The sequence below is a fragment of the Amblyomma mixtum genome, chromosome 1 (assembly GCF_055824585.1).
Source record: "Amblyomma mixtum isolate Tamu chromosome 1, ASM5582458v1, whole genome shotgun sequence".
In the NCBI taxonomy this organism is placed as follows: domain Eukaryota; kingdom Metazoa; phylum Arthropoda; class Arachnida; order Ixodida; family Ixodidae; genus Amblyomma; species Amblyomma mixtum.
In genome coordinates, this window is record NC_143012.1 from 306,816,071 (window position 1) to 306,840,953 (window position 24,883).

The 24,883-nt window shown below is 46.5% G+C and overlaps 1 protein-coding gene and 1 long non-coding RNA gene across 2 annotated transcripts in view; one reads left to right on the forward strand and one right to left on the reverse strand.

Moving 5' to 3' along the window:
• Positions 1-3,304: 3,304 nt before the first annotated feature.
• Positions 3,305-24,883, reverse strand: part of LOC149372327 (ganglioside GM2 activator-like) — a 78,368-nt gene continuing 56,789 nt past the window's right edge. Inside the window, exons 3-4 of the mRNA XM_089566793.1 lie at positions 23,059-23,250; positions 3,305-6,671 (exon numbers count right to left, since the gene is read on the reverse strand). Of these exons, the coding sequence (XP_089422919.1) occupies positions 6,513-6,671; positions 23,059-23,250 (351 nt within the window). The 3' untranslated portion in view covers positions 3,305-6,512. The remainder of the gene's footprint in view (positions 6,672-23,058; positions 23,251-24,883) is intronic.
• On the forward strand, positions 14,126-19,051 carry LOC149372328 (uncharacterized). The gene is made up of 4 exons (XR_016292321.1): positions 14,126-14,349; positions 14,572-14,661; positions 15,745-15,853; positions 18,937-19,051. It is a non-coding gene; the product is annotated as an uncharacterized LOC149372328 (long non-coding RNA).

Below are 24,883 nucleotides of genomic sequence, written 5' to 3' on the forward strand. Positions count from 1 at the left end.
CAGATTTCGAATTCTACGCTGTTTTGTTTTCAGTGTGTACCGTCTTTAATGATGTCTACTCGCACAGCACTACATTTAAGACGAGGACCCGTCCTGTCAAATTCTTTGTGTCTTCGTCTTAAATGTACCGCTGGATTACTTTTTCAAGAAAACATGCATGATTATCTAGCCCCGCAACGTGTTCTGTTAAGTCGCACCTGTCTGCATGCACCTAACATACGGAAGGCTAGAGAGCGTCAGTATTGCTTTCCTCCGAAATCCAAAAGGACATTATGCGTCGTGAAACTTCTCAGTGAGAGCTTTTTTCTAAGCGTGGAGGAAACTGCTATGTTCAAGCGCTCAAACTACGACATTCGAAATTCAGGAAGTGCGATGACGGCAGTACTTATGGAAGCAAACGTTTATAGAGGTGACACCGAAAGTTTATTTATTGCTCTTAATTCATTATATAACGCTTTCGGCGCAGGCGGTTTCATATTGTCTATACTAACACACTTTTAAGATATATATGGATGAAAGTCACTGAGACATTTGTGCCAAAAGACCACCTTATTGACATGTGCGCCACTTTCCACACTTTAGCGCTTTTCGTTGGGATTTTTTCCTTAACTACTTGCTTCGTCGGGCTGATTACTTTGTACATTTTTTTACATTGCATGAGGCAATAACCGAACTAAAGCCGTTTTACCCTGACAATAATAAATTTAGCTCACTTTTCTTTACGTACCCTTTATAGAGGACATAGGGCTTTGTGGTTAGCATGTCGTAGAAGTGAAGCCAGAAAGCTTGCTCATAAAATTGTTCTAGCTTATTACTCGAGGCAGCGAAATTTGACCTCCGAAATTTCTCTCTGTGTGAAAACGTCCTGGTGTCGGTTTGCAGAAGCAGAAGTTGCAGAACATTATGCAATCTTTTGTAAGGCCATCTACGACACATGTAGACAGGATATCCAGATCCGGGCTTGAGGCGACTGAAGCCAAAAATAAACTGCATCAGGGCTTTTCATGCTCGCTAATTGCCGCCCTAAGCTTAATTTATGCCCAGAGTAATCAAGACGTTCCTCGTGTAGCACGAGTCTATTTGTGCGCCGGGGGGGGGGGGGGGGGGGGGCATATTTGTAAATGATGATGTGCCAAGTTCTTGACTTTTGCAAACACTGGGCTGGAAGGGTAGAAATCCTCTTTTTAATCATTCGTTAAAGACAGTGAAGTGAAGTTAAAAGTAAATTTATAGTCTCACCAGTTACTCAAACCTTTGTTTTAGTAGCAATTGGCACAGTCGTCAGCACGCTTGTCTACAGCACTGCAACGGTGTGCTGCAGAAAAAGTGAAGTGAAATATTGGAGGAAAAAAAAACCGCAAAAAGAGACGCGACAGAGACAGGCGACAACACAGGACGGTCCCGTCTCTTGTTGCAGTTTTTGTTCTTCATAATGTCCCACCAACTGGCCTACAACTATGCCCTCCTATGCAATTTTGGCTCAGCTGATTTGTAATTGGCACAGTGCAGTTGCCAGGCCAAGTTGTATATGTCTATGCGCCTTCGCTCCAGCACAAGCATTGTTTCTAAAACGGAGACCCTGCTTAAAAATTTCACTTCCTTTGTGCAACAGGGCGGCGTTCGTGAGCTATAGACATGCGTGCTTACTACTGTACCACGCGCAACAATTAGTATTCACATACGGGCTGCAAAGCTTGCGCTAGTTAGGAGTTCTTGTTGCCTTCTCTTCACCCAACAAATATTCTGATTTACCAGAGTAAGTTGCTGGGTTAGTTGGTAATTCGACATCATGGGATAAACAGCCCTTGCCTACTGGGACAGGGAAGGTAGAGACGGCGCACACAACTCCCCTGAACTTACAACTTTATTGCTGAAGAATTCGATCCGCGCCTTTTATGTGACAGAGATACAGAGATTATAGAGATATATCCCAGGTAAAAATCGTAACTGGTCAAACTGGTTTAAGGAACAATTTCCCATTTGATTCCAGTTGGTTTCCAGTTGGCTGTCAGTTGACTGCAACTGGTACCCAGCTGATAGCCAACTGGAAGCCAACAGGAATCAACTGGGAAATTGTTCCTTAAACCAGTTTGACCAGTTGCGACGCATGTCTGCCTCTGTAGGAGAAAAGGGCGAAGCGTGCGGCAAACTTCAATGCGAGCGCATTTCATCGGAAGAGGAATGGGAGGGAGGTGGATTTGAAGTTTTGAACTCATCGGTCGCCCACTTACTCCGATCCTTGTATTGCAGCATTAGAGCACTTAAACTGAACAGGTGCTCTTCTATGGTTGTTGAGAATTTCTCGGTGCTGCCTCCGCCGGCAGCTTCACATCGCGCGAGTTCACCTCCGTTAGTCACAAAAGTCACTGATGGGTCGAAAGGGCGATGAGGTCACGTGACCTCGTGACGCCATCACAACCTGGCCACTGGGTTCTGAGCAACCTTCCCACCGTGGCAGGTGGTAATTAAATTACTTTAATTAAATTCAGTGGACACCTGCCCACCGTGGTACCTCACATCATACGATTCCGCGTCCTTCGCTATAAAAGGATACAACTTAAAAAAAAAACAGCAGTTGTTAAAACTGGGCCACGGTCCGCGGCGTATTGTATTACTCCGCTAGCCTGTCACAAATGTAAGCGAAATCATTTTTCTAATGTTTTACTTTATTAAACAAGTCAGGTTTCAAAATTCTAGAGCTCATAACTTATTTCTTGTGATTAGCTTCTTGTTTAGGTGACAAGAGAAGTTTTAGCAACGGACTACTTTTTTGTCGTGGAGGAATTCTGTGCGCGGGTCCTGAATGGGGGTGGGGGTGATTGGTCGCGAGGGTGATGACGTCACAAGGCCATGTGACCACGGCTGTGGTCTCGCCCTTTCCCATACAACTGGGGAAAGGAGAGGCGAGCACGCTGGAACCGGTTGGGTCCTGGTAGGTGCCGACGGTATCTGAGACACGAAAACGTAGAAGAGACGTATGAAGAGGAATTGGACGAAGGTATACTCAGTGCATGATTATGTCTGTTCCAGTGAAGACACGATGACATTGTGTATGTGTTGAAAGAACTGACAAAGACATAGAAATATGTAGCAGCAACGTTGCTTCTAATGCTGTCACATTCCACTCTTAAGGTGACTTAAAAGTGTCCTCATGATTTTTGTTTCCTCCATAGAGTCGTGATATATAATATCGTGAGAAAATGGCTGCGCTTGTTGAGCTTTCCAGTGCGCATTGGCTGCTTGGTAAAGCGCCATTGAAAGCGTTGTTAAGAAAAAACGAAGACTACAACAAGGACACAGGAAATAAGCTGATATCCTTTATTGAGCTTTTTTTTTCTCGCGTAAATGAACTAGGAAGCAAAATTTGTGGCTTCTAGCCGACTCAGTACACTTTAATGAAGAAGAGCCTATAAAGTCGTGGCGAACTAATGGCATACGTCAAGTACCTTGCAGTTGATGCGTATAGCGCATGTCTTAGGAAGATAATTCTACGAATAAAAAGAAAATCAAGAGCCAGTTTTATATATGCTCACGAACTGTATATAATATACTATTTCTTGACTGACTTGCACAAAATTAAGTGGATAAAAAAACTCTGATAACTCAACATGTGCGCACTATGCTGGCTCACGCCAGAGAAATGAATCTCTAATAAGTGAGCAAAGTTCGCGTACAAATTCGCCAAGGACTGGAATGCTCGAAAAATGCAGGTTGAGAAGCCCCTGATAAACAATTCGTAACAAAGAAATGCCCTTTTCTGCGCCTGTGCAGTCTAGCTATACAATGACTGCGGCAGCATCAGATGCGTGCATAGCTTTCACCGGGTTGCCTCTTTCAGGCGTAGTGTGCGAAGCAAAAATGAAAGTCAACGAGTGAAAAAAAAAACGGCTAGGTCACGTCGCTCAATTATGGCGTCCAGCTGTACAGCGTTGCTTTCGCGTGTATTGACTGGTATTACAAAAACTACCGTGATGCCGCTGACAGTACTGCTTTGACGCGGTTGCTACAAGCGTCTTCGTGTACAATCACGTTAATTCAACCGTATGTGGTCCTGTACAGTTATATTACAGTTGCTAAAGATCTTCATTCTGTGAACCTCCTAACAACGAACTTCACTTCCTGAGCCAAGCGAGTCGAAATACGTAGTTTCGCGCCAGTGTACAAGAAACGCAGCGCTTCCTTAAGCATCGCACCAGAGACAGCAAAGTATTTGTGCGCCGCACACACCGAACGACACGTGGGAGATCAGGCACTGTACTTAGAAACATACGAAGAAAACATGTACTATCAGCGACGAATGAAACGCAAACACAAAACTGAGGTGGCAACACAAAAACATCAACATATTAGCTCCTGGAGAGGCAAATACAAGCGAGGTTGATTAACACTTCGGAAGAGCCTTCGCGCCTACGAATTGAAATTACCTTCCTCCAGTATTGAGCTTGCCCTGGATAAGAGTTTCTTATTTCGCTGTCCGTGCTTCAACTGTCTTGTTAGCGTTTCGTTTCTTGATGATAGTAAATGTTTCAATTCTTCTTTCGATGTTTCATTTTCTTTTTGCCATCTCGGTGCCAGAAATTGGGATAAGAATTTATTCTGCACGCCACTGCCTTATCTACACACGAAACGCATGAGATTTCTTCGTAGACACACACAACTTGCACATGAAACATTACTGCTTTCTACACTGCGAGCTAGGCCTGCGGGAAGCCGCGTGTTACGAACGGGCTCTTAATTCGCATAATTATCAGCAGCTGACTGCCATTTTGGATAAGCCAAGCCCCATGAGAGCCGGACCCACGCAATGGTTTTGATGAAGACCTTATTTTTCCCAAGAAGAAGCAGCTAGCCTGCTTACCTATATATTTTTTTTAATCACGCCTGTCACGAAGACCTGCGAAACTGGCAGTATTTTGAGATCACTCGTGCTGCCTTGGAACAGGATAGAAAAAAAGGTGTGAAATAAAACCAGCGGACTCGGGTAAGCAGCTTAATATGCAGGGCGCAGTACTGTACGCATCACGTACACAGAGACGTTTCTGTAACCGGGCCTCCGAGCCTCGTTTTCGCTACATTAAAGCGATATAGGCCTAGCCCACATGCATGACCTCATACAAATTTGCCTTATCCGTCCGGCCAAAACTGCCACACGAACTGTGTGGCCAAAAAAAGGGAGGACAGGGTCTGTGGGCCAAGGGGCTTCGTTTCCATGCTACGACGAAATTTGGGCATTTGTTTCACACCATTTCAGGCCTCCTTTATCATTGTGAAGTCGGTAACCTTCGTGGACGGAGTCTCTGACAAACGCTGCGTGTAGCATTCACGAAGATTGACAGCCTCGAATGGACCATGAAACGTTGTCAGGAACATGCTCTTTTAGGAGGCAGATACCGACCGAACCAGTTCCCGAACATCAAGTTTGGGCCCGGAGTTGGCTTGGCTAATTTGGGATTCAACTTTCAATTATGCTTGCTTGCAGCCCAGCGCCACGCCGCCTTGTCTCACAGAGACAATCTGAAGTTGCTTTACTTGGCGGCTGCGTTTCTGTGGAGGCGAAATGCAAAAGGCGCAATAAGTTTCGGTTTGATTGGTTTCATGCGCCAGGCGGCGTAATAAAGTCTCAGGCGTACTTTTGCTTGCCGTGAAAGCACATGAAGAGCCCCTAATTAGCCGTTGACAACGACCAGCAGGCAAATGGAAAAGATGGCACGACAGCGTTTGCCACTACATCAGCCATTACTGGCAGCAAGACACCGCACTGCATACGCTGGCGGACAGATACGAGCTACCTCCATATCCGTAGCTACGCAGCCAACAAGGCTGATGGCATTTCACCTGCCAAAGTTGCAGCGCGCACTCATGAGGCACACCATATGATGAAGGACTCAGTATTATTATTTGTGGTCCTTTTTTTTTCTTTCTAACGTGCACCAAAATCCTCGCGTACGGGCGTTTTAGCATTCCGCTTCCATCAGAAGGCAGCCGCGGGTTTGAAACCTCGACCTGGTGCCACGTACCATAAAGTCACATCCACAAAGCCATCACGGTGGTTCAGCCGCAAGCAGGCAGAAGAAGTATGTACATTTCGGAAGACGCTGTGAGGCAATCGCAAGCACGTTTCTAACATGTGGCGGTGGGTGCACACGCGGAGACGCAAGCGCTGAGCAAGCGTTGTCGCAGTTCTCCGCTTGCCTGGATGGAAAATAGAAGAAACCAGCCACAGAGCCAAGTTTCGGTCGGCGGTCGACGTCGACGATGATTAAAAAAAAAAAACTGAGACAGGCGACCCCGGCGGTGCTGACTCGCCGTCTTAGAGGAGGCGTCACCCCCGGGGCAGCGGCACGCTGTTATGGGCCATTCAGTTCTGCGGGCGCCTACATGGTTCCCAGCAGCGGTGACGGCGGTGCGCCCCGCTCAGAAGTGGGACGCGACACAGCACACACGCACTGGAACTGCACTGCGCAGGACGTTTTTGGGAGTCTCCCAGAGCGCGCAGTTCGGGGCGGAGGAGGTCACAGGTTGAGTTCAACGTCTGTGGAATAGCAGCCGATCTGCTCTCCGTCGCGCAGCACCGTGGCCTTGATGACGAACTCGCCGTCCAGCAGGTACGAGGGGAGGTCCGGAGGCAGCTGGGGCACCTTGAACGTGGTCGGCTTCAGGCGCCATTCACCCTGCACGACCAAAGCGGCACGGTGTCGTCAGGGCCAGCAATGCTCTGGTTCATGTGGGCCCAGTCGTAAGAATGGGTTTTGCACTGAGCCGGTCGTTACACTGCGCGACTGGAGGCAGAGCGAACTTGAATAGCATTGAAAAGAATCGCCCCATTGTGAAACAAGCCGTGATACACCGGCGTTGTCTGCGGAGACTGGCGAGAGGAGAATGGAGTCCTGGCAATGCGAAAGCACTATGCATCCTCCGTCCCAATGGCATTACGTCCGCGGTCGATATGCTGAGACAGCAACGTTAGAAAGCGTTTCAACGAAATAAATTAGTAGTAGTAGTAGTAGTAGTAGTAGTAGTAGTAGTAGTAGTAGTAGTAGTAATAGTAGTGGTGGTGGTATATTATTGCAGAAACGCAAAAAGGAAGGAAAAGATGTTACCAGCCGCAGTAATTGCTAATATCTTAAGCACCCGAGCTGCGGCCGGCGGAAATAAAGGCACAGTGAGAGGATAGAAGGGAGAAGTACAGAGGGGGGCGATAGCGAGAGAGGACAGGGAAGAGCTTTATACGCTGTTTACATTATTTACAAGAAACTGTAGTGGACACTTAAGCTCCACCTTGACGGTATGACGCGATAGCGTTAAAGGGTTAATGACCATTTACGCGGAATTGTCAATTCACGACTTTACATTCATAGATCCCTGGGAGTCCTCACACCCCTTCTGGCGCAGCGGTGCAGCGGTTAAGTGATGCGCCACTGTTCTGCGATGGCAGGTGCTCGCAGCGGTGGAGCTTGTGAGACCCAGACCAAGGTCAATTGAAATAGGTCGCGAAGCCGGGGCTTGAATGCGGTCCAGAACCAAGTGCTAGCGACATCAAATTAGTGGTGGAACTACAGCACCAAAATGAAATGAGTGGACAAACACGACTAGAAGAGGAAAATAATTAGGACATATTTTGTGTTTCAAAAGCATTCAAAAACAATTGCAGTGATTCTGTTTTAAAATGTTTTAGTTGTGTGCATTTTGTTAAAAAGTATATCGCTTGCTTTGTAAAAATTTTATGACAGCGTTCGCTCAGAGCAGCGGCAATGGCAGCGGGACGATGCCAAGGTTGACGATGCTGTGATGTAATACCCTGGTCATATCTTTTGACCATTCTGCTTGCTTTTGCTCGATTCTGCTAGCCCTACTTTTTCCTCGTTGCTCGAGTTCTTGGTGTGCATCGTTCGTGTACAGTTTCCGCTTTTCCCTTTTGCCAGCGCTTCTGTGTAGTTTCGTTCGGTTGGGTGCGGTTCTGTCGCTTTTGCCCCAAAAGGGCATCGTCTGTGGCCTTGGGGCCCCCGTACGCAAAAAAGAGGTGTGCGGTTGCACGATGTGCGAGTGATAACCTGTCTGGTGGCGTCACATTTCATCGCTTCAGCGCTACACCTGCGACATTTAGCGCGACACCTGAGGCGAGGACGAAGGAAAAAGGCACAACGAGAACTGACTACCTAAAAATAGCGTTGGTGGTCGGCACTCGTCGTGTCTTCTTTCTTCGTTCTCGTGTCGGGTGTCGCGCTGAAGCGTCGCGGCGTTCAGCAGTTTATTTTTCCCGCCAAGCAGCACGTGACGCTGACGTCACGAATATGACGTCATTAAAACACGTGACTTTGAAGTCGCGTTTTTGTTTTAATTATGACGTCACTTTTTAGTTGTCCACGCATTTCGAAGACGGCGCTGGCTGCGCACCACAAGCCGCCATGTTTTGAACGTATGGACTTCTATGCAGCCTACGCTACCATAGTACATCTACCTTGCCCAGACTGCTCTCCCCGAGCAACCTCTCGTGACTAATCATTAATGTAACTGCCACCTGCCGCTCTGGTGAGTTTGCTCACAATCCGGTGGGCAGATTGTGATGACTGCACAAGGTCACGTGACCTAGGTGGGCTGCGAGGCTTCAAGCGGTCGGCGACGCTGCCGACGCCGACCAATATTTTATATACTAACGCTCTAGCATTAAGATATAGAAAACGTGAACAAATTTGCGCCACTCGCACGCGAATGTCTAGGCGCTGTCCGAATCATAAGCGCGCACAAGCGACCACTGCTCATATTTACAGCAACATAGGAACACTGTACAGTCGCGGGTAAAAAAGATTAGCACACATGACGGAACACCAGAGCGCCGAAATGACAACGCGTGGCGCTGCGGGTGGCGAAGAGGCTGACAACGAGAGTGCCGGGCCGTTCCCATTTTACAGTATTAGGGGGGTTCAGCGGACTTCCACGGACCAGCAGAATTTCTGGCTAGAAGCAGCGCTATAATCTATTGTTCCCGCGAGTTCCTTTTGACAAGCCATTGCGGACATAAAAAGAACAGTAATAAAATGAAGCCATCTTTGCTCATGATAACCGAGCCAAAATGAATGCCGCATGCACAGTCACGTAGGGTCGGCACTTCGACGCTCCGGCGGTGCACGCTTCATAAAGCTTACTTCCTGCCGTACCCCCCTAGGCTGCAAACATGGAAACGGCCCGTTAGGCAGGTCTGCGTACCGCAGCGCCACGCGGTGAGATATACGAATTCTGATCGCCAGTGATCTGTGCTAATATTTTTTGCTCGCGACTGTACATACAAAGCCGCGCGCACGATAGCGTCCTGTCGCTAATGGATCGCGCGCGCGGCGCACTGCACACGTGACCAAGGTGGGGCCCCCAGCCGCATAAATAAAGGAATGATGACAGTGGGATTTGACTTTCGTGGCGCACGGGCACAAGCTTAGCCAAAGAGCGGCAGGGCTTATGTGCTTGGTCTAACCGTATTGTACTTTTATCTATTTCGTAGCAACATAAAAGTTATGCTAATAGAAGTAAAACCAATTTACGGAGCCCGAGGTGTACAACCAGAAATCTAGAGTCGACGAAACGGAAATAGCTTAGGAGGGGGGAGGCTGTGTGTTGGAATATTTGCAGTAAGGTGGGCTGAGGTTAAATCCGGGAAATATTGATGGAATTAATTTCTCAACAGCCACACCGTACAGCCCTCTGAGCCTTTCACAAAATTTCGGGCTCAGTGATGTACTTAGCCCTGAGCTGCATATTGATGTTTGAGATAGTTGTAATGGTTTTGATTTATCGGGTGTAACGTGCCAAAGCGACTCGGGCTATGGGGGACGCCTTGGGGGAGGGCTCCGGATAATTTCAACCACCTGGGGTTCTTTAACGTGATATCGTACAGTACACAGGCCGATATGGTACTAATTTATGGAGGGAAACCTGATCAGCGGTTACGTGTGGTACGAAATGCTAGACGAAATAAAGAGAAATCTAAAAAAATCTCAGATCATATGACATAGTCGTACTGCTAAATTACGATACACAGCGCAAATTACACGAGGTAACCGAACTTCTGAAACACGAGACGCAAGGGGGCAGTGATAACAAGTACACCTGTACGGCGCGTTATTTGCCTTCCTATTTTTGGTTCGCGTGGCTCGTCCCACTGTCGTCAGTCAGGCATTGACCTTGCCACAACATCGAGAAAACACGGAAAATGCATTTTCCTCTTGTGCTCGTCGTCATCCCCTCCCCACTATCTCTCTCCCCCCCCCCCCCCCCCCTTTTTTTTTTTTGCTTCACATATGGTCGTTGCCTGCCTAAGAGCGAGGCAACGTAGCGGAGTTATAACAGCCTATACTCTCCCTTTTGGGTGTGAGATATTACACATGGCGCATCTTTAGGAAATGCAAGCGACTCTGATATTTTTTCCCAGCAAGTTTGATCCGTCTTCTATAAACACAATGATCTAGCAAAGTAAAGGTCTCTCCACCTTCACTTCAGCAAAGGCAGCGTAACAAGGAACGGAGCGACCTCCCACTTTTCAAGTGACAAGCGCATTTTATAAACCAGTAATTTTTAACTCCTTTTCCTTCCTCTCAGGGCGCGCATGATGAAGCTGGACACGCGTCTGATCTTTCGGAACCTTGTAACGCTCGAGATAAAGGCGCAGAATTTCAGCGCCTGCAAAAACAGCTGCTTTTGTATTCTCATTCTTTCACAAGAGAGATGGTACACTCTAAGAAAAAAGGGTGTAAGAAGGGTGCATCTTCGCGACTTATGCTATCTGAAGGCGCATGGACTAACGATGCACTGTGCAGAGAGCATCGTTACACCCGTGTGTAGGTGGTGGAGGCCGTTAGTCTCTTTCAGAAAACTTACCCCCTTTTTTACTCTTCAAACCACCTCTGTTCCCTCTGCGCGAAGACGCTGTACAGCAAGGTATGCAGCCCTCACCGCCTCCCCTCCCTCTCGAAGATGGCCCTCTCCCGAAAGCGGGGTTATTTTGAGGACAATAGTTAAAAGCTACGCTGGCTCACGCTCCCCCACTGCATTGATCCTTTCATCCGCGCTGGCGATACTGACCGCGCCTCCTCGCTTCTTCAAGGGACCAGAAGCTATTTCTTGGAAGAACACGTACAGCGATCTTCTGCCCATCTCCGCCTGGAGGCGGCTTGGCGGATGCACAGAACGTTACTGAAAAAAGGTGCATTGGCCGCGATTGGCCACGACAACCATCACGCATGCAAACATGCTCTTGGTTGCTAACGACCAAAATAATCACTAATATTCGGTGCATGTGCTTTCATACTCATGATTGGATATCATTTTAAAAAGAAGTAAGTCAGCAAAGACAGACGGCATGATCGGTGTTGTGTTACTCCTCTGACCAATCGCAGCTCTGAACGAAATCAACAGTTTAGCGCTTCAGCACACCAGAGGCATGAAAATTATTGCGCTTATAATTTCGGCTTGTGGTTAAGCTTTTATTAAAGCGGTAATAAAAGCTTTAAAAGGAACAGTTTTGCTTCACAGCCAGCGTAAGCTCTATTAGTCAGCGCTGTTCTTCATTTTCTAATAGCGTACGATAAATACCAGGGCGGTTAATTCCCTCCGTAGAATTTCGAATAACGTGCACTGCTTTTCGAATAACCCCTCGTTGTGGCACATGTTCCTGAGCAAATAACAGACGAATAACAGAAAGGGTTCAGGTTAACATGCATACAAGTTAATAAATCAAAATCAGACGAACGAGCGAGATTGTTGACGCAGTAATTTTATGTTAGCTGAAGATGTAATGTAACGCAAATCCCGAATAGATTGCACTCTCATATTTCTGCTCCATTTCAACAATAAAAAAGAGCCCTACTCGCTGATAAACGCATGATCTTCACCACTAATACTGACAACGCTGAAAAACAAAAATGCAAGAAACTAGGGAAGGAATAATTCTGCATCTGAACTGAGTTGTGAACGTGGCCTGACCATTCCATTTACATTTTTGTTTAGAGCACTCCAGGTACATTCCAGGTACATTTTTGTTTAGAGCACTTTTACCAAGACACGAGCCAGGCCTTAGAGTCGCACTTTTGCTGGTCTAGTATGAGATCACCAGCATTTGTAAATCTGCTCGGAAACTCCTCAACGCAGCGTAAAAGACATTTCTACGTTTCCTTTCCAACAAGTGTACGCATCCTTTCTCTCGGCACAAGAGCGAAGCCCATAGTAATCAGTTTTCGAGATAGCTGCATTTCCTGATCATGTTTTGGCGCGTACAAGTGTTTCACATAGAAGCAATTCAATTTCAGCTTATTTTAAATTGATAAACAGGGAGCGAGGCGACCAACGCGATTTAAGTCTATTCGAACTTCTCTTGCGTATAAAATTGTGCTGCACGCCTACAAGAGCAGAAATTAGCTTAAACTCAGTGTACGTGTACGTAACTTTTAGCTTTTAGGTTGTTCCGCGCAGCTTTAATGCAGTCAAGTAGTACTGATAGTCAGAAATGAAGTTGACTGCCTCCAAATTTTTTTTTCGAACTGTAGCGCTATGGAAGGAAGCATCGAATTCCGCAAAAAACCGGGTGCCAGAGGAAACAGTAATCAAGGCGCTTATATTGCGGCAGTGCATTGTGAATTCTTATGGAATGGTTCATGCGTCAGGAAATAACTCTTTCTTTTAAAGGATAATTATAAGCACTAAAGAGTACATTGCACTAGATAGACGCAGCCCGAAGACCCAAGCTCGAAAATAAATGAAACTACGGCGTATAAACCGGCTGGTTTTCCTTCATCATCGTAAGTTGCTTCGGATGACTGAGACTTTTATAAAACTGAGCTAAAGGACACATTGTATCGCACTGACGAACCAATCTTTAACAAAATCATAAATTCAGCGGTGGCAACTGCCTATATTGAATAAAATGAAAGCGCGTATAATAGACGGAATCGCCCGAATAACCAGTCGGTTGAAGCGTCTTAACGGATGCTTGCTGGCATAGCGCTGGCAGTGCTCCATTTCTGCTCTGTTGAGCAATCTTGAAAATATTTTGAGAACTTCGCGAACACTGGAACGATGAGAGGTGAGAACTGCTGCATCAGCATTGGTCGACTGTCGTTTGAAGCCCTCTTCTGCGCCATCTTCCTCAAATGTTCAAATGTTGTGAATCCCCTTTGTTTGCCTGACGCTTCTGATCACTCGATGCGGCTTTATTAAATCCATATTTCTACAGCTGTAAAATAAATTCAACTATTTTTGAACAGAGCGGTTTTTTTTGCTTTCTTCGGATTCTCCTCACACGTGCGGCCCCATAAGCACAAAAAAAAGTTGAAATTTCTCGCGGCAATATCACGCGGCAATATCAGTATTTAAAACTGTTACTGTACCTGACATTGAATCAATAATGCTGCAGCATTTACATCGCTTTTTTAGCCGGTTCTATGAATGATTTAGAAGTACGGGAAGGGCAGTTTATTGATATATATTTCGCAGTGCCTCCTGTACGCGGTAGTAAATGAGAGCTGACGAGAACTTCCGAATGATGCTCGTAACTTTAAGCTGCAGCTGCTCTGAAAACTATTCTGTTGCATACGCCACACATTTACGGCAGCATCTGCGTAATTCATAGTGCGTAATAGCTGGCTGCATTAAAAGCTTCAAAGGGATACTGCAAGGACTGACAAGACGAGTCTCGCCGCGCTCGTTGTCTCCGATAACGGAAGAGTTGTGCGCACGCCGAAAGCGCGGAAAAATACGTGCCACAAGGGCAGAGAGGCGCATGCAAAAATAATAAGCTACCAGCACATTGCAAGGACCAAAGGTTGTCGCCCCGCACGCGGGCGGCTTGACCTTGGGACACTACTGGGAACGCAGACGTTCTGTCAGTCAGCGGAGAAAAGGAAAAGAGGGGAAGCGCGGGGTCCGGCGGAACGAAAGAAAGGCACGAAGCATGGAGGAAGGAAAACCTCCTCTGTAATTCCTCTATGGAGCGAAGCAAGCTTTGGAAGCGATGGCTGGCGATGGGTTGTAGTTTCTCCTGGTTTTCCCTTCTCTCTCTTGAGGTCACGTGCCTGTCTATTTGGATTGGCCGCTCGCCTAGAGTCGAAGACGAAGCCGCTGTTTACCGCGCATGGGTGCAATGCGTGCAAGTCGCGACGCGCATTCCTCTTTTCATCTTGTAGTACGGGCCTGTGTGCGTTTAGGTTCTGTTCAGCGATTACTTCATCGTGCAAGCTTCATCGATGTGTGACGCTGCAGTGGGCGACATCATCGCGAAAGAGTCAACGTCTGAAAGAAACAGCGCACGCCAGATCGTCGCGGCGCCCTCATTGTACGGATTCTTTGCGCCCAATTTCAACCGTACAAGTAAGTGACATTTTCGTTTGGTCATACGGGTTGTTTCCTGCCATCAAGTTATGGTGTGTTCAGTACAGATTTTTTATCATGGATTGTGTGCGCGAGCCGCTGCTTGTTGCTATTTCTTGTTTTGAGCCGGTCGCATGCGGCCGGAGGGAGCCTATCGTGTACAACACACGATCGCAGCGGCGCAATCTGCAGGCGTATTTCTCATGCTTTCTTTCGCTGCAGGCTCTGATCCTTCGTCTGCCGTGCGAAAGAACATTGCCGGTCGTCTGTTCAACGCCAAGTATTTGTCCGTGCTCACGACCATTCAGTAAGGTAAGTCCAAACCGCAGTCTCCGTTCAGAAAGGGGCGAGTAAATTAGTGTGCGCGCTTCTGTGGCACGTACTGCGCGCAGTGCTCATGTCTACTTCAGCACTGTATGTGATTCTTATTGAACAATAATCCCTTTGTAATTTAGCGCTGCAAGGCAACTCCTTCTGCCAGGCCGCTTTTTTTTTTTTTTTTGCGAATGGACGGCGTCAATTTCTTTTTCTTTACCACGGAGTAGCAAGCAAACAATAAAACAGTAAACGTGAAATTTATTTATTCATAGGCAAGAAATTAGCAGCTCATTTGTGCTCTGCGCTTCCTGGCATGCGGCCGTTTTCGCTTACACCTTGCAATATTTTTTGCTAACCCAGAATGTGACTTATCATGCCAGCAGTTTTACTGCATTCGAATGGCAAGATGCGCTTGCTAATGGTGTTAAGTTGATATGTAACTGGCTCTTCACTCAGGCTGAGAACTAATAGAGAAAAGTGAACTTGTTTAGTTCTTTTTACTAGTGAAAAGGTCGGGGCTAGTTGGTGGCCAAACATTAGCTCACAAAAGCGTACAGTCTGTCACCTCTTTTTTGTGCTCTTGTATTCTCTTGTGAAAGAGTGAGACTTTAGGTTTGATTTTGCTCTAAGAGGTTGAATAGAAGAATACGCTAGTATCTAAGCTTTTCTGTTTAGAACAATAAGGATTTTGGTTGCACTGCGGTAATCTGTCAACGGAAAAAAAATTCTGTAATGAATACTGTCAATCTCGTAAGCAGTAACAGTATAGTTCTTTCTTTTTTCTGCAGTAGATGTTAGAAAATATGTTAATTATGTTAGGAACTTAGTGACAATTCACTGGTAACAGGCCATTGTGCTGTAGAAGTTTGTCTAGGCTTATTGTGCCAGTGCACTGCGTCAATTATGCCTGTTATAAATATGTGGCAAGTGCTGTAATGGATAAAATTTGGAATGTTTCTCGTTTTCAAACTATTCCTGTCGTTTTTTGAGCATGTGTGCTGCCATTACGTGGTTTAATGAACATATAAGTTATCACTAGCCATTACACTAACGCTATAAATGACGCCTCTATTGTAGTGCACCTGGGAGGAGGGATGCAAAGGTGCACAACCATTGTCACTCCTAGCACCGAAGTTCAGCCTGGATTCTTCAAAACCGTACAAGTGGCCGGGACTAGATGTGTATGGTATGTATGTTTTTATGTAATTGGGACATTGTTGCAGTTCATCATCACTTGATGTCCATCCGTGAACATAGTATGCTATGTTGCTCAATGTTTTCGAGGACTTAGTTCTGAAAGAATTTCTAAATAATGGTTTGAATAATTGTGACCATTTTTTATGGCATGAAGCATAAATGCAGTTTTTTTTTCTGCAAAAGTAGGCTGGACTTCAGCAAAGATTTCATATTGTTAATTGGATTCGTTCTTATCTTTCCAACCGACAGCAGTTTGTTCAGGTAAAGGGCTGCTCCTCTCACATTCTACCGGTGTCCTCTGGAGTGCCCCAGGGTAGCGTCCTTGGCCCGGTTCTCTTTCTCATCTACATCAATGACATCGTTTCGGCCATTGACACTGCAGCTATAAGTATTAGGTTATTCGCAGATGACTGCATTCTCTTTAAGTCTATTAATAGTAACCAGGATCAAGCACGCTTACAGATAAACCTTAATGCAGTTGCAGATTGGTGCGCGGAATGGTTAATGGAAGTAAATACTGATAAAACTGTTCTCCTACGGGTCACGAAAAAGAAGAATCCCTTCCAGTTTACATACACACTGAACCACGAAAACCTACTGCAAGTTGACAACTACAAGTACCTCGGCGTAACATTAAATAAGCACCTTAGTTGGACTAGTCACGTCGACAAAATTTGCGCTGCTGCTGCAAGGAAACTTGGCTTCCTCCGCCACAAATTAAAGTCTTCCCCACAGTCCGTGAAGCTATTAGCATACAACACGTACATTCGACCTAAACTTGAATATGCTAGTGTGTCATGGGATCCATTTCTCAAAAAAGATATACATTCACTAGAGATGATACAAAGAAAAGCAATCCGGTTCATTTTCAACAGTTATCATCGGAATGCTTCACCGTCCGCCATCATGTCTGTAAATAATATTCCATCCTTGGAAAAAAGAAGAGCACTCGCTAGGTTAAAATTTCTTTTTTCACTTTATCACCAACAGTTCAATTTCTCTTCCAAGGACTACCTGCGCCCACGCTTAACCCGGCATACTAGGAACGTTCATGACCACAGCCTTACGCCGTTCTTTGCCCGTACAAACCTTTTTAAAAACTCTTTTTTTGTTCGCACTGTCACTCAGTGGAACAGCTTGCCAGCTCTCGTCTTTTCTGCGCGTAATGTTCATGATTTTGAAGAACGCTTGTCCCCTATCATCTGAGTTCTGTTTGTAATCCTACGTCTGGTGTTTTATAATATTTCTTCCTGTTTTTTTTTCTTTTTGACAATGTTGTTCATACAGCAACCTTTTACTTTTGACTGCCTTTATGTTGATCATTCAGGTGTTTTGTAGTGTTTGTCTGTTTTCTTTCTTTCTTTTTTGTAGTTTGGTGTGATCTTTGCCTGTTGTTAAATTGCCCACTCTGCTTGGCCCTCGGGCTGCAGTATTTTGTAAATAAATAAATAAATATTGAATTAGTTTGAGAGGCGCTGCCTACAATCCATGTTGCTGGCGTCAGAAAAAAATGACACACAGTTATGGTAATGCTTGGCAGGGTGGCTGCTACCAAGGTAATATGACTAGCACCGTTTATGCATGCGAAGCTTAATGTGATATGCAGCTACGTGAGGCTGTTAATCTTCTTTGCACTGTTCACACTTTCTTTTTGAGTAGGAAGGTGCTGTTCACTGATGTGAATAATTTCCAATAACTCACATGAATCCATATTAGTTTTATTTCACATCGGAGTGAACTTAAAATTTAATTAAGCTCACGTGCCCTGCATGTGACAGCAGATATGGAAGGCAACTGTTTTAATAGCCATTCTTGCATGCTGTCAGTCAGTGTTTACAATTTCATTATGCTAAGCATCTGAAAAGATGTGTAAAGGTAACATTCTATTGTGCCAGCAAAATGTAATTCATGAGAATTACTGCTGCTGCATATGCTGCAAGCATTGGATGAAGCAGCACTGTCTAAGTAAAAAGACGAGATTTGTAATTTCCTCAAGCAAAAATAGTACTTTAGAAGGAGACTGTTCTATGCTGCTTGTGTAGTTAATGTAGTCTGTCAGTGAAGGCCAGTCCATAACCAAAGCTTTTTGCACAGGCATAATGTAGAGGTGTAGTATGAAACAGGCTATGAACGTGAATAAAAAGTATCTTTATTATAATGTGGTCCAAATAATTTTTTTGGTATGACGTTACCTCATGCATGGAGACAACTCTTTAGATGTGTAAGTTGCCCTAGCTATTATTTCACGTTTAGCCGAAAGCTTTTCCTTGTTTTCCAGGAGTGGTACACTAAGATTTATAGTGCACAGCCTTTGTGCATAGGCCCTTTCACCAGGTATTTAAACTGTATCGAAAGGCTGTGACAATGGAATGCACCCAGAAATGCCATCACAGGCACAAGCTTCCTGCTGTTTGCTAATTGGAAATGAATTCACAGGTAATATATGCAGGGAAAATTACAGTTGGAAGTATCACTCATTGATGCTCAGATAATAACCTACACTTCCCTTTTAGGAAGAAAATTCACTGTATGGGCAACAAAACATATAATGGCATAAGAGAACAGAGACATATTGTTAGCAAGAGCTGCATGAAACCTTAACCACTCTAGATACGGAGAAATAAAAACACGAGAATGGAGGGAAGGGTTTGTTAAACGGCATTTCATTTTATCACCTTTCAGTAGCTTCCATTTCATGCACATGTTTTTCTGTTTCTTGATATGACCCTCTTCTTAGTCTGGCATCTGGGATGCCTACAGCCTGACCGTGCAGCTGGGCACAATATTCTGGATTTTTCCTGAGAAGCCAGTGTGCTTGTGATAATGTCAGCATATGTGAATGATTAAGTAGCTGCCATTTAGGACATGTTTTGTTTTTCCTGCATATCTTTTCTGATTTTGGTTCTGAATAATAAACAGAAGCGTGCACTTGTGGCATTGTTTTCATGCATCTCCCTTTATCCCTGCCTTTTGTGTGGTTTACACTTTTAGACCTGAATTAACTAAGCCCATGGTCACGTCGTCTGAGCTTTGTGGTTGCAAAATTCATTATATGTTTTCTTCTCTGTGCAGGTCAAATACATGGTACATACTGCCTCCACCTGTATGAAGAAGACTGCCAGGGTCATTGCTGTAATATGGTGTAGCATGTGACAAAATAAATATGACGGTATGTTTCTTTCTCCGATTTGTTTATGAATGAAGAAGACTGCCAGGGTCATTGCTGTAATATGGTGTAGCATGTGACAAAATAAATATGACGGTATGTTTCTTTCTCCGATTTGTTTATGAATTCTTTGTGTACATTCTGCAGTAGTACCTGCACCTGAACACACAATGACACAGACCATCTCACATGAAAGATTCGTCGCAACATTTTTACACTGCCTGCACTTCCAGAAAGGCTCGGGCTTCTACCATATGGGTCAACTTTAGTTCTGCATTCAGTGGGCAAGTTTACGCTACAGAAGGGTAATAAAGCTCTCGTGTGGACAGATACACCACCGAGTAGTGCATAGATACCCTTTGCAGTAGGGAATTACTTTGTACCACTAGAAGGGTAACTTTATCCATCATGTAAGCGTATAAGCTTGCACCACAGGGGTGTAAACTTTGCTCTGTTTATGACGGTATAAGTATAGTCTTTGACAAAGTAACTTTGCACTTCTATACATAGCATAAATTTACCTGCTAAAGGTGCAAACTTGCACCTTGCATGCTAGGATATGTTTATGCTTTCCTCAGGCTAACATTTACCCCTTTTAGAAAGGCGTAATGTTATACCTAACTGGTTTAAAGTTACTCTTCTTATGTCAGTGCAAGTTTAGGCTATTAGAGCGTAACATTACTCTATGTGCGTGAGCATAAATACTTAGTCTCCAAGAAACAGCGTAACCTTACCCCCAAAAAGGTGTCAGCTCAGCGACAAGTGTTTTACCCCCCAAAAAGACTAAGATCACACCTTTTTTTCTTAGAGTGTAAACATACCGGCAAGGCCAAGGCCTTCTCAAGTTATTTCCCGCGCGCCAAATACGCGCACCGATAGGTTTTCCCCCAAGTCAGGTTTCAGGTTGTCGTTTGGTACCCCGCAGAACATTCTACAGACGGTCGCAACGAACGAACAAATATCCACCCTGCTTGTAGTATTCTCGAGTGCTTGCAGTAAAATCGCCCCTGCAGCAGCTGACGTAGCCGTGTAGCTGAAGCGTTCGTATAAAGCCATGTTCTCTCTGTTGAAGCCGTGCCGTTGCAAAGAAGGTCCTATTCAATGCTTCGTATTGTCATGGAACGGGTCGACTAAAGCGATGGTAGTGAGGAACTAGAGTCGTGTGCTTCCTTTCAGGCTCTGCCGCACTCCTTTCTAGTAATTAACCACTGTGCTTCAAGGTAATGGACGAATGAATCGACTGAGGCTTCATTTATGTCGGCTCTTCCATGCAATACGATACCATTTTTACGCGATTTAATTAATCTGTCTGGCTTTGGCACGGCATTACACTTAATACGGTTAGCTTACTAATGGTGAAGCTGTTAACATATTTAGGTGCACTGGTTTCTAGTTTTGGCAAGAGGAAAGATGGAAGGAGGGGTAGTATAGTGGCGACAGTTGCGACAAAATTCTTTGAAATTCGTAGCTTTCTCGATGGTAGGCTCTCCTTGTCGCATCATTTCACTGCTCTCTCGAGGGTTTACTTGCATACGCTGGACACGGTGAGTTTGAGCAATCGAAAGCGTGTTTTTCAAAGCATCTGCACCTGAGACACTAGAGGTATGTTCCAGGTGTGTGCCATCGTTTAATATGCTTCGACGCTCAGGACATAAGTAGACAACGCCGGGGCTACATTCTCCACCCATACCCTAAGCCGTAGTTTCTATAACCTAAATTCTCTCATTTAGTGCACCCCTCCCCCCCCCCCTCCCCCGCCCTAATATGTCCGCTCTGGTTGAGACATTTGTTAATGTCCCGAGACAGTCACCGCATCTTGCAATCAAAATATATTCCTGTTCTTCCCCTGCCATTGCTTACCTACTCGGAACACAGTGTATATCTGCCGTTCGGCGTCAAGCTAAAAACAAAGACGACGCTTTTTTTTTGTTTGTTTTAAATTAGGCGGTGTCGATATGCCTCGCAGTGTGCGCGTCTCAAGGCATCCACCTCGCTCCCAGTTTAAACCTGTGCGCTTCGTCTCACGTCGCAAGGCCTGCAGAGCTGAGCCTTCTTCTTCTTTCTTTATTTCAGCATCACACGAAACAGAGAGCCTGATGCAGGGACAGAAGCTAAAGGCTCTTGGTGCCTGACGAGGCCTCTGGCCCTACACAGTTCACCGGCGTGAAAACATACCGATGCCTTGTGTCTTTTTGTCCCAACCTACTGAAGCGCCGTTAAGCAAGACTTATACAAAGACGCCTCCGAGTCCTCCTGCGAACGTTAAACGGCCGACCGGTCATCACAGTTTCTCTCGGGCAAGAATAAACGGATTAAGGGATTGTGAGGATGCCAGTGAACGGTTACGTACAGAGTCGATCACGCTCTCTAGAGTGGTCTGACGGGCGCTCAAGAACTGTGTCTGCGACGCCTGGAGGCAGACACCGGGTTCGAGATCAATTGGCAAATATCGCCACGAGCATGGACACTGCGGCATTCGTGGCCGACCGAGATTCAGGCCTGTGTGATTTGTGCGTAGCGACCACTGGCTCTTTATCGTTGAAACAGCCCTCCCGCGGCCGAGCCTATAGAACGCGTCACGCTGTTGCCACACTGCTCGCAGCGCAGCGAGCAGTGCTCGATGGTCTCGCGCGATGCGATAACGCCGTGATCATGCATGCGTGCTTTGTCATGCGCGTTAGCGGCTCAGTGTTCTTTCATACAGAGCCGACAGGTGCGTCCCACAAGTCACGCAGGCCTGTATCTTGGTCGGCCGCGAAGGCTGCAGCATTTGGCCATGCGATCTCGAGCTCGGTGGCTGCCGAGAGGCATAGCACGCGCAGCTCGGAGCGCCCGTTGGAACGCTCAAGCGTTACGGTTTATGGGGGTTTAGCGTCCCAAAGCGACTCCGGCTATGAAATGCCGTAGTGAAGGACTCCAGAAATTTCGACCACCAGGGGTTCTTTATCAAGTGTGATCGATTCTGTACATTGCGAGGATAACGTCCGGACAGCATAAGTGAACGCCACGCAAGCGGTAAATCTCTCCAGATGGAAGTCGTCGATGTTCGCATGCCACGCCACCAATACTGCGATGCAAAGGTGCGTTTTGTTTGGATTTCTTGAGATTCCTCTAGAGTGTCGCTAAATTTTGGAATAAGGCTTGTTTTGGATTACGCAGGCAATACCAACAGGAGACACTTAAAGCGCTAATTATTTTCCGCACGCTTTAGCTTCCTCGTTCATCCAACCTATTACCGTGGCACGGCAGGGTCAGGTTTAGACTATGAAATGACCTAACGGAGCCGCGGAGTTTCGAAAGAGCCTTGCGAGCTTTGTTATTGTCCAAAGAGCCGACCCTTTATTATTCGAACTTAACTTCTTCCCGCCAGAGCGTGTAGCGCGAGACACGAAAGTGAGTCATCAAAGATGAAAATTGACAGTGGTTTAGCTCTGGTTAAACCTGGAGGATTGCGAAAGCAACGAGGAGAGAGAGAGAGGCGATGGAGAGCGCGCGGCAGCGGCGGCGGCCTCGGCACGCTAGCTGTGCGCCGCTACTTGCATGCGCAACTGGCGAGCGTGGCAGCGGCACCTAGAGTCAACCGCGCAGGACGGCGGCGGCGCGCCAGCTGTGCGCCGTGTGACGTCACTGCTCCTCGCGCATGCGCAGTATGGCCTTTCCTCAGCTCCGCGAAATGGCTCGGCGACTAGCGTAGTGTTGCTTTCGCAACAAAAGTTTGGTTTGGTTTGGTTTATGGGGTTTAACGTCCCAAAGCGACTAAGGCTATGAGAGACGCCGTAGTGGAGGGCTCCGGAAATTTCGACCACCTGGGGTTCTTTAACGTGCACTGACATCGCACAGTACACGGGCCTCTAGAATTTCTCCTCCAAAGAAATTCTAGCCGCCGCGGCCGGGATCGAACCCGCGTCTTTCGGGTCAGCAGCCGAGCACCATAACCGCTGAGCCACCGCGGCGGCCGCAACAAAAGTTTACACAAACATCGCACAATGCAGGCGCGCTTTGCTAACGTGCGCGCGCAGATCGTATACCTCGTGGTAGGGACACTGGCACGGTATCTCTTCTCCCGTCTTCGGGTGCAGGCACTCTGGCTTCGAGAAGAGGTTGATTTTGCAGATGTCGTCGTATGTGCAGGAGCCGACCCCGTTCGGTAGGCACGGTATCGTCAGCCAGGTGGACAGGCCGAACAGCAGGGTCAGCTTTTTTTGCATTTCCAGGTGAACCTGCGCAGCAGGAGCGTAGCACAGTTTAGCCTCCGTAGCACCGTTCCCTGGTTCAATCGGAACGCATAGTACTGCTTCGAGAAACTAAAATAACGCCATTGGTTTTTCTTCTCGTTTCGCTGCTCGCTTATCCGGCTGCTTCAAACCAAGTCTGTCATAATTCTGGACAGGAGGGATCCGGGAATGCGGTGCAAAGTTTATCCTCCGTAATTTTTTGTTTGTGTTTCGCGCATATTTACTACCGTGTAACGAACTTCGGCTAGTGTATAGTGTTCGCCCCTTAACTCTTAGAGAAACGGACATACGAACTAACGTGTCTTTCGCCGACTCCGTACTGACAGTCGATAACTCCATTTTTTTTTACATTGTATATATATATATATATATATATATATATATATATATATATTGGGGAGTGCTGCCCAAAAGACAGAGCTTCGCGTTGTGCTTGGTTCCAAGATAAGCGCCAGTGGTTTCGGGCGGCAGTTGCAAGGAAGCGTGGCTCCTGTTTCACACGTTATCAAGCTTGTTATATGCGTCTTTGCTTGTTGGGATCTTGGCATTCTGCTAACGTGAGAACGCAATTATCGCCGCAGAACTCGGGAGCCGCGCTTTCATTCAATTGCCGCCCGTATTCACTGGCGCTTATCTTGAACCAAGCACAACGCGAAGCTCTGTCTTGGGCAGCTCGAAAGGCGCGAAGCGAGTGAAGTTTTTGACAAAGCACGGTTGAGAGCGCTGTAATCGCGGCGCATCCGGGCGCACGAAGCGCGCTGTCACGTGGTATTTTTTAAACTCCGCGGGCTTTCGTTTCCTATTGACGCTTGAACGTTTCAAGCTATATTGCCACGTATCATTGTAGTGTTTGTTCGTTCACGCTCAAGGCTGCAGGAAAGGGTTGTTATCACTTTTGTTCGTGGCGCGAGAAGCGACCAGACTAATCTCGATTGATCGCAGCCATGAAGGGCTGCATCTAGGTTTTTCTAGATTACTGTAGATGATCTTGTCCTGTTATCTGGAAGTTTCCTTGCCGCCTTTAAATTGAGCGATGCCGCGAGCGGCGGACATTCGTAGTTCGACGACCGCCGAGCACTCCTGTTGCTTACGCCGCCGCCGAGTGATTCAGTTCTTTTGAGGGCGCAAGTCAGCCCAAATAAACAGCTTCGTTTGAAAGTCCTTGTTGCTGTCTTGCTGAACGCTGGACTGCCGTCACTACAACGTGACATCTGGTGGAGGTGCTGGGTAGCCTTTCATGTTCCGGACACCCCCAACAAGTCGTGACGCCAGCCCTCTGAGTCATCTACCTCAGGACCTGAGTCCAGTCCACCGCGCAAGCCGACGCCTGCAAGGGGACGCACCTGAGTTCGGGACCCTGCCGGACCCTACCCGGAAGCGAAAGGAAGTACCAACGTCCATCATGAGCTTGCCCCAGACGACTCCAATCATTCTTCACCAGCCCCGGGTGCCACCAACCTTCGACGCTTCGCCTGGCGCCGACCCCGAAGAATGGCTGGAGCAGTTCGACGGTGTGGCTATCTTCAACAACTGGGACGATGCCACGAAACTTAGGTACGTCTTCTTCGCCTTGGAGGGACCAGCAAAAGTCTGGTTTGAGAATGAGGAAGCTAACCTC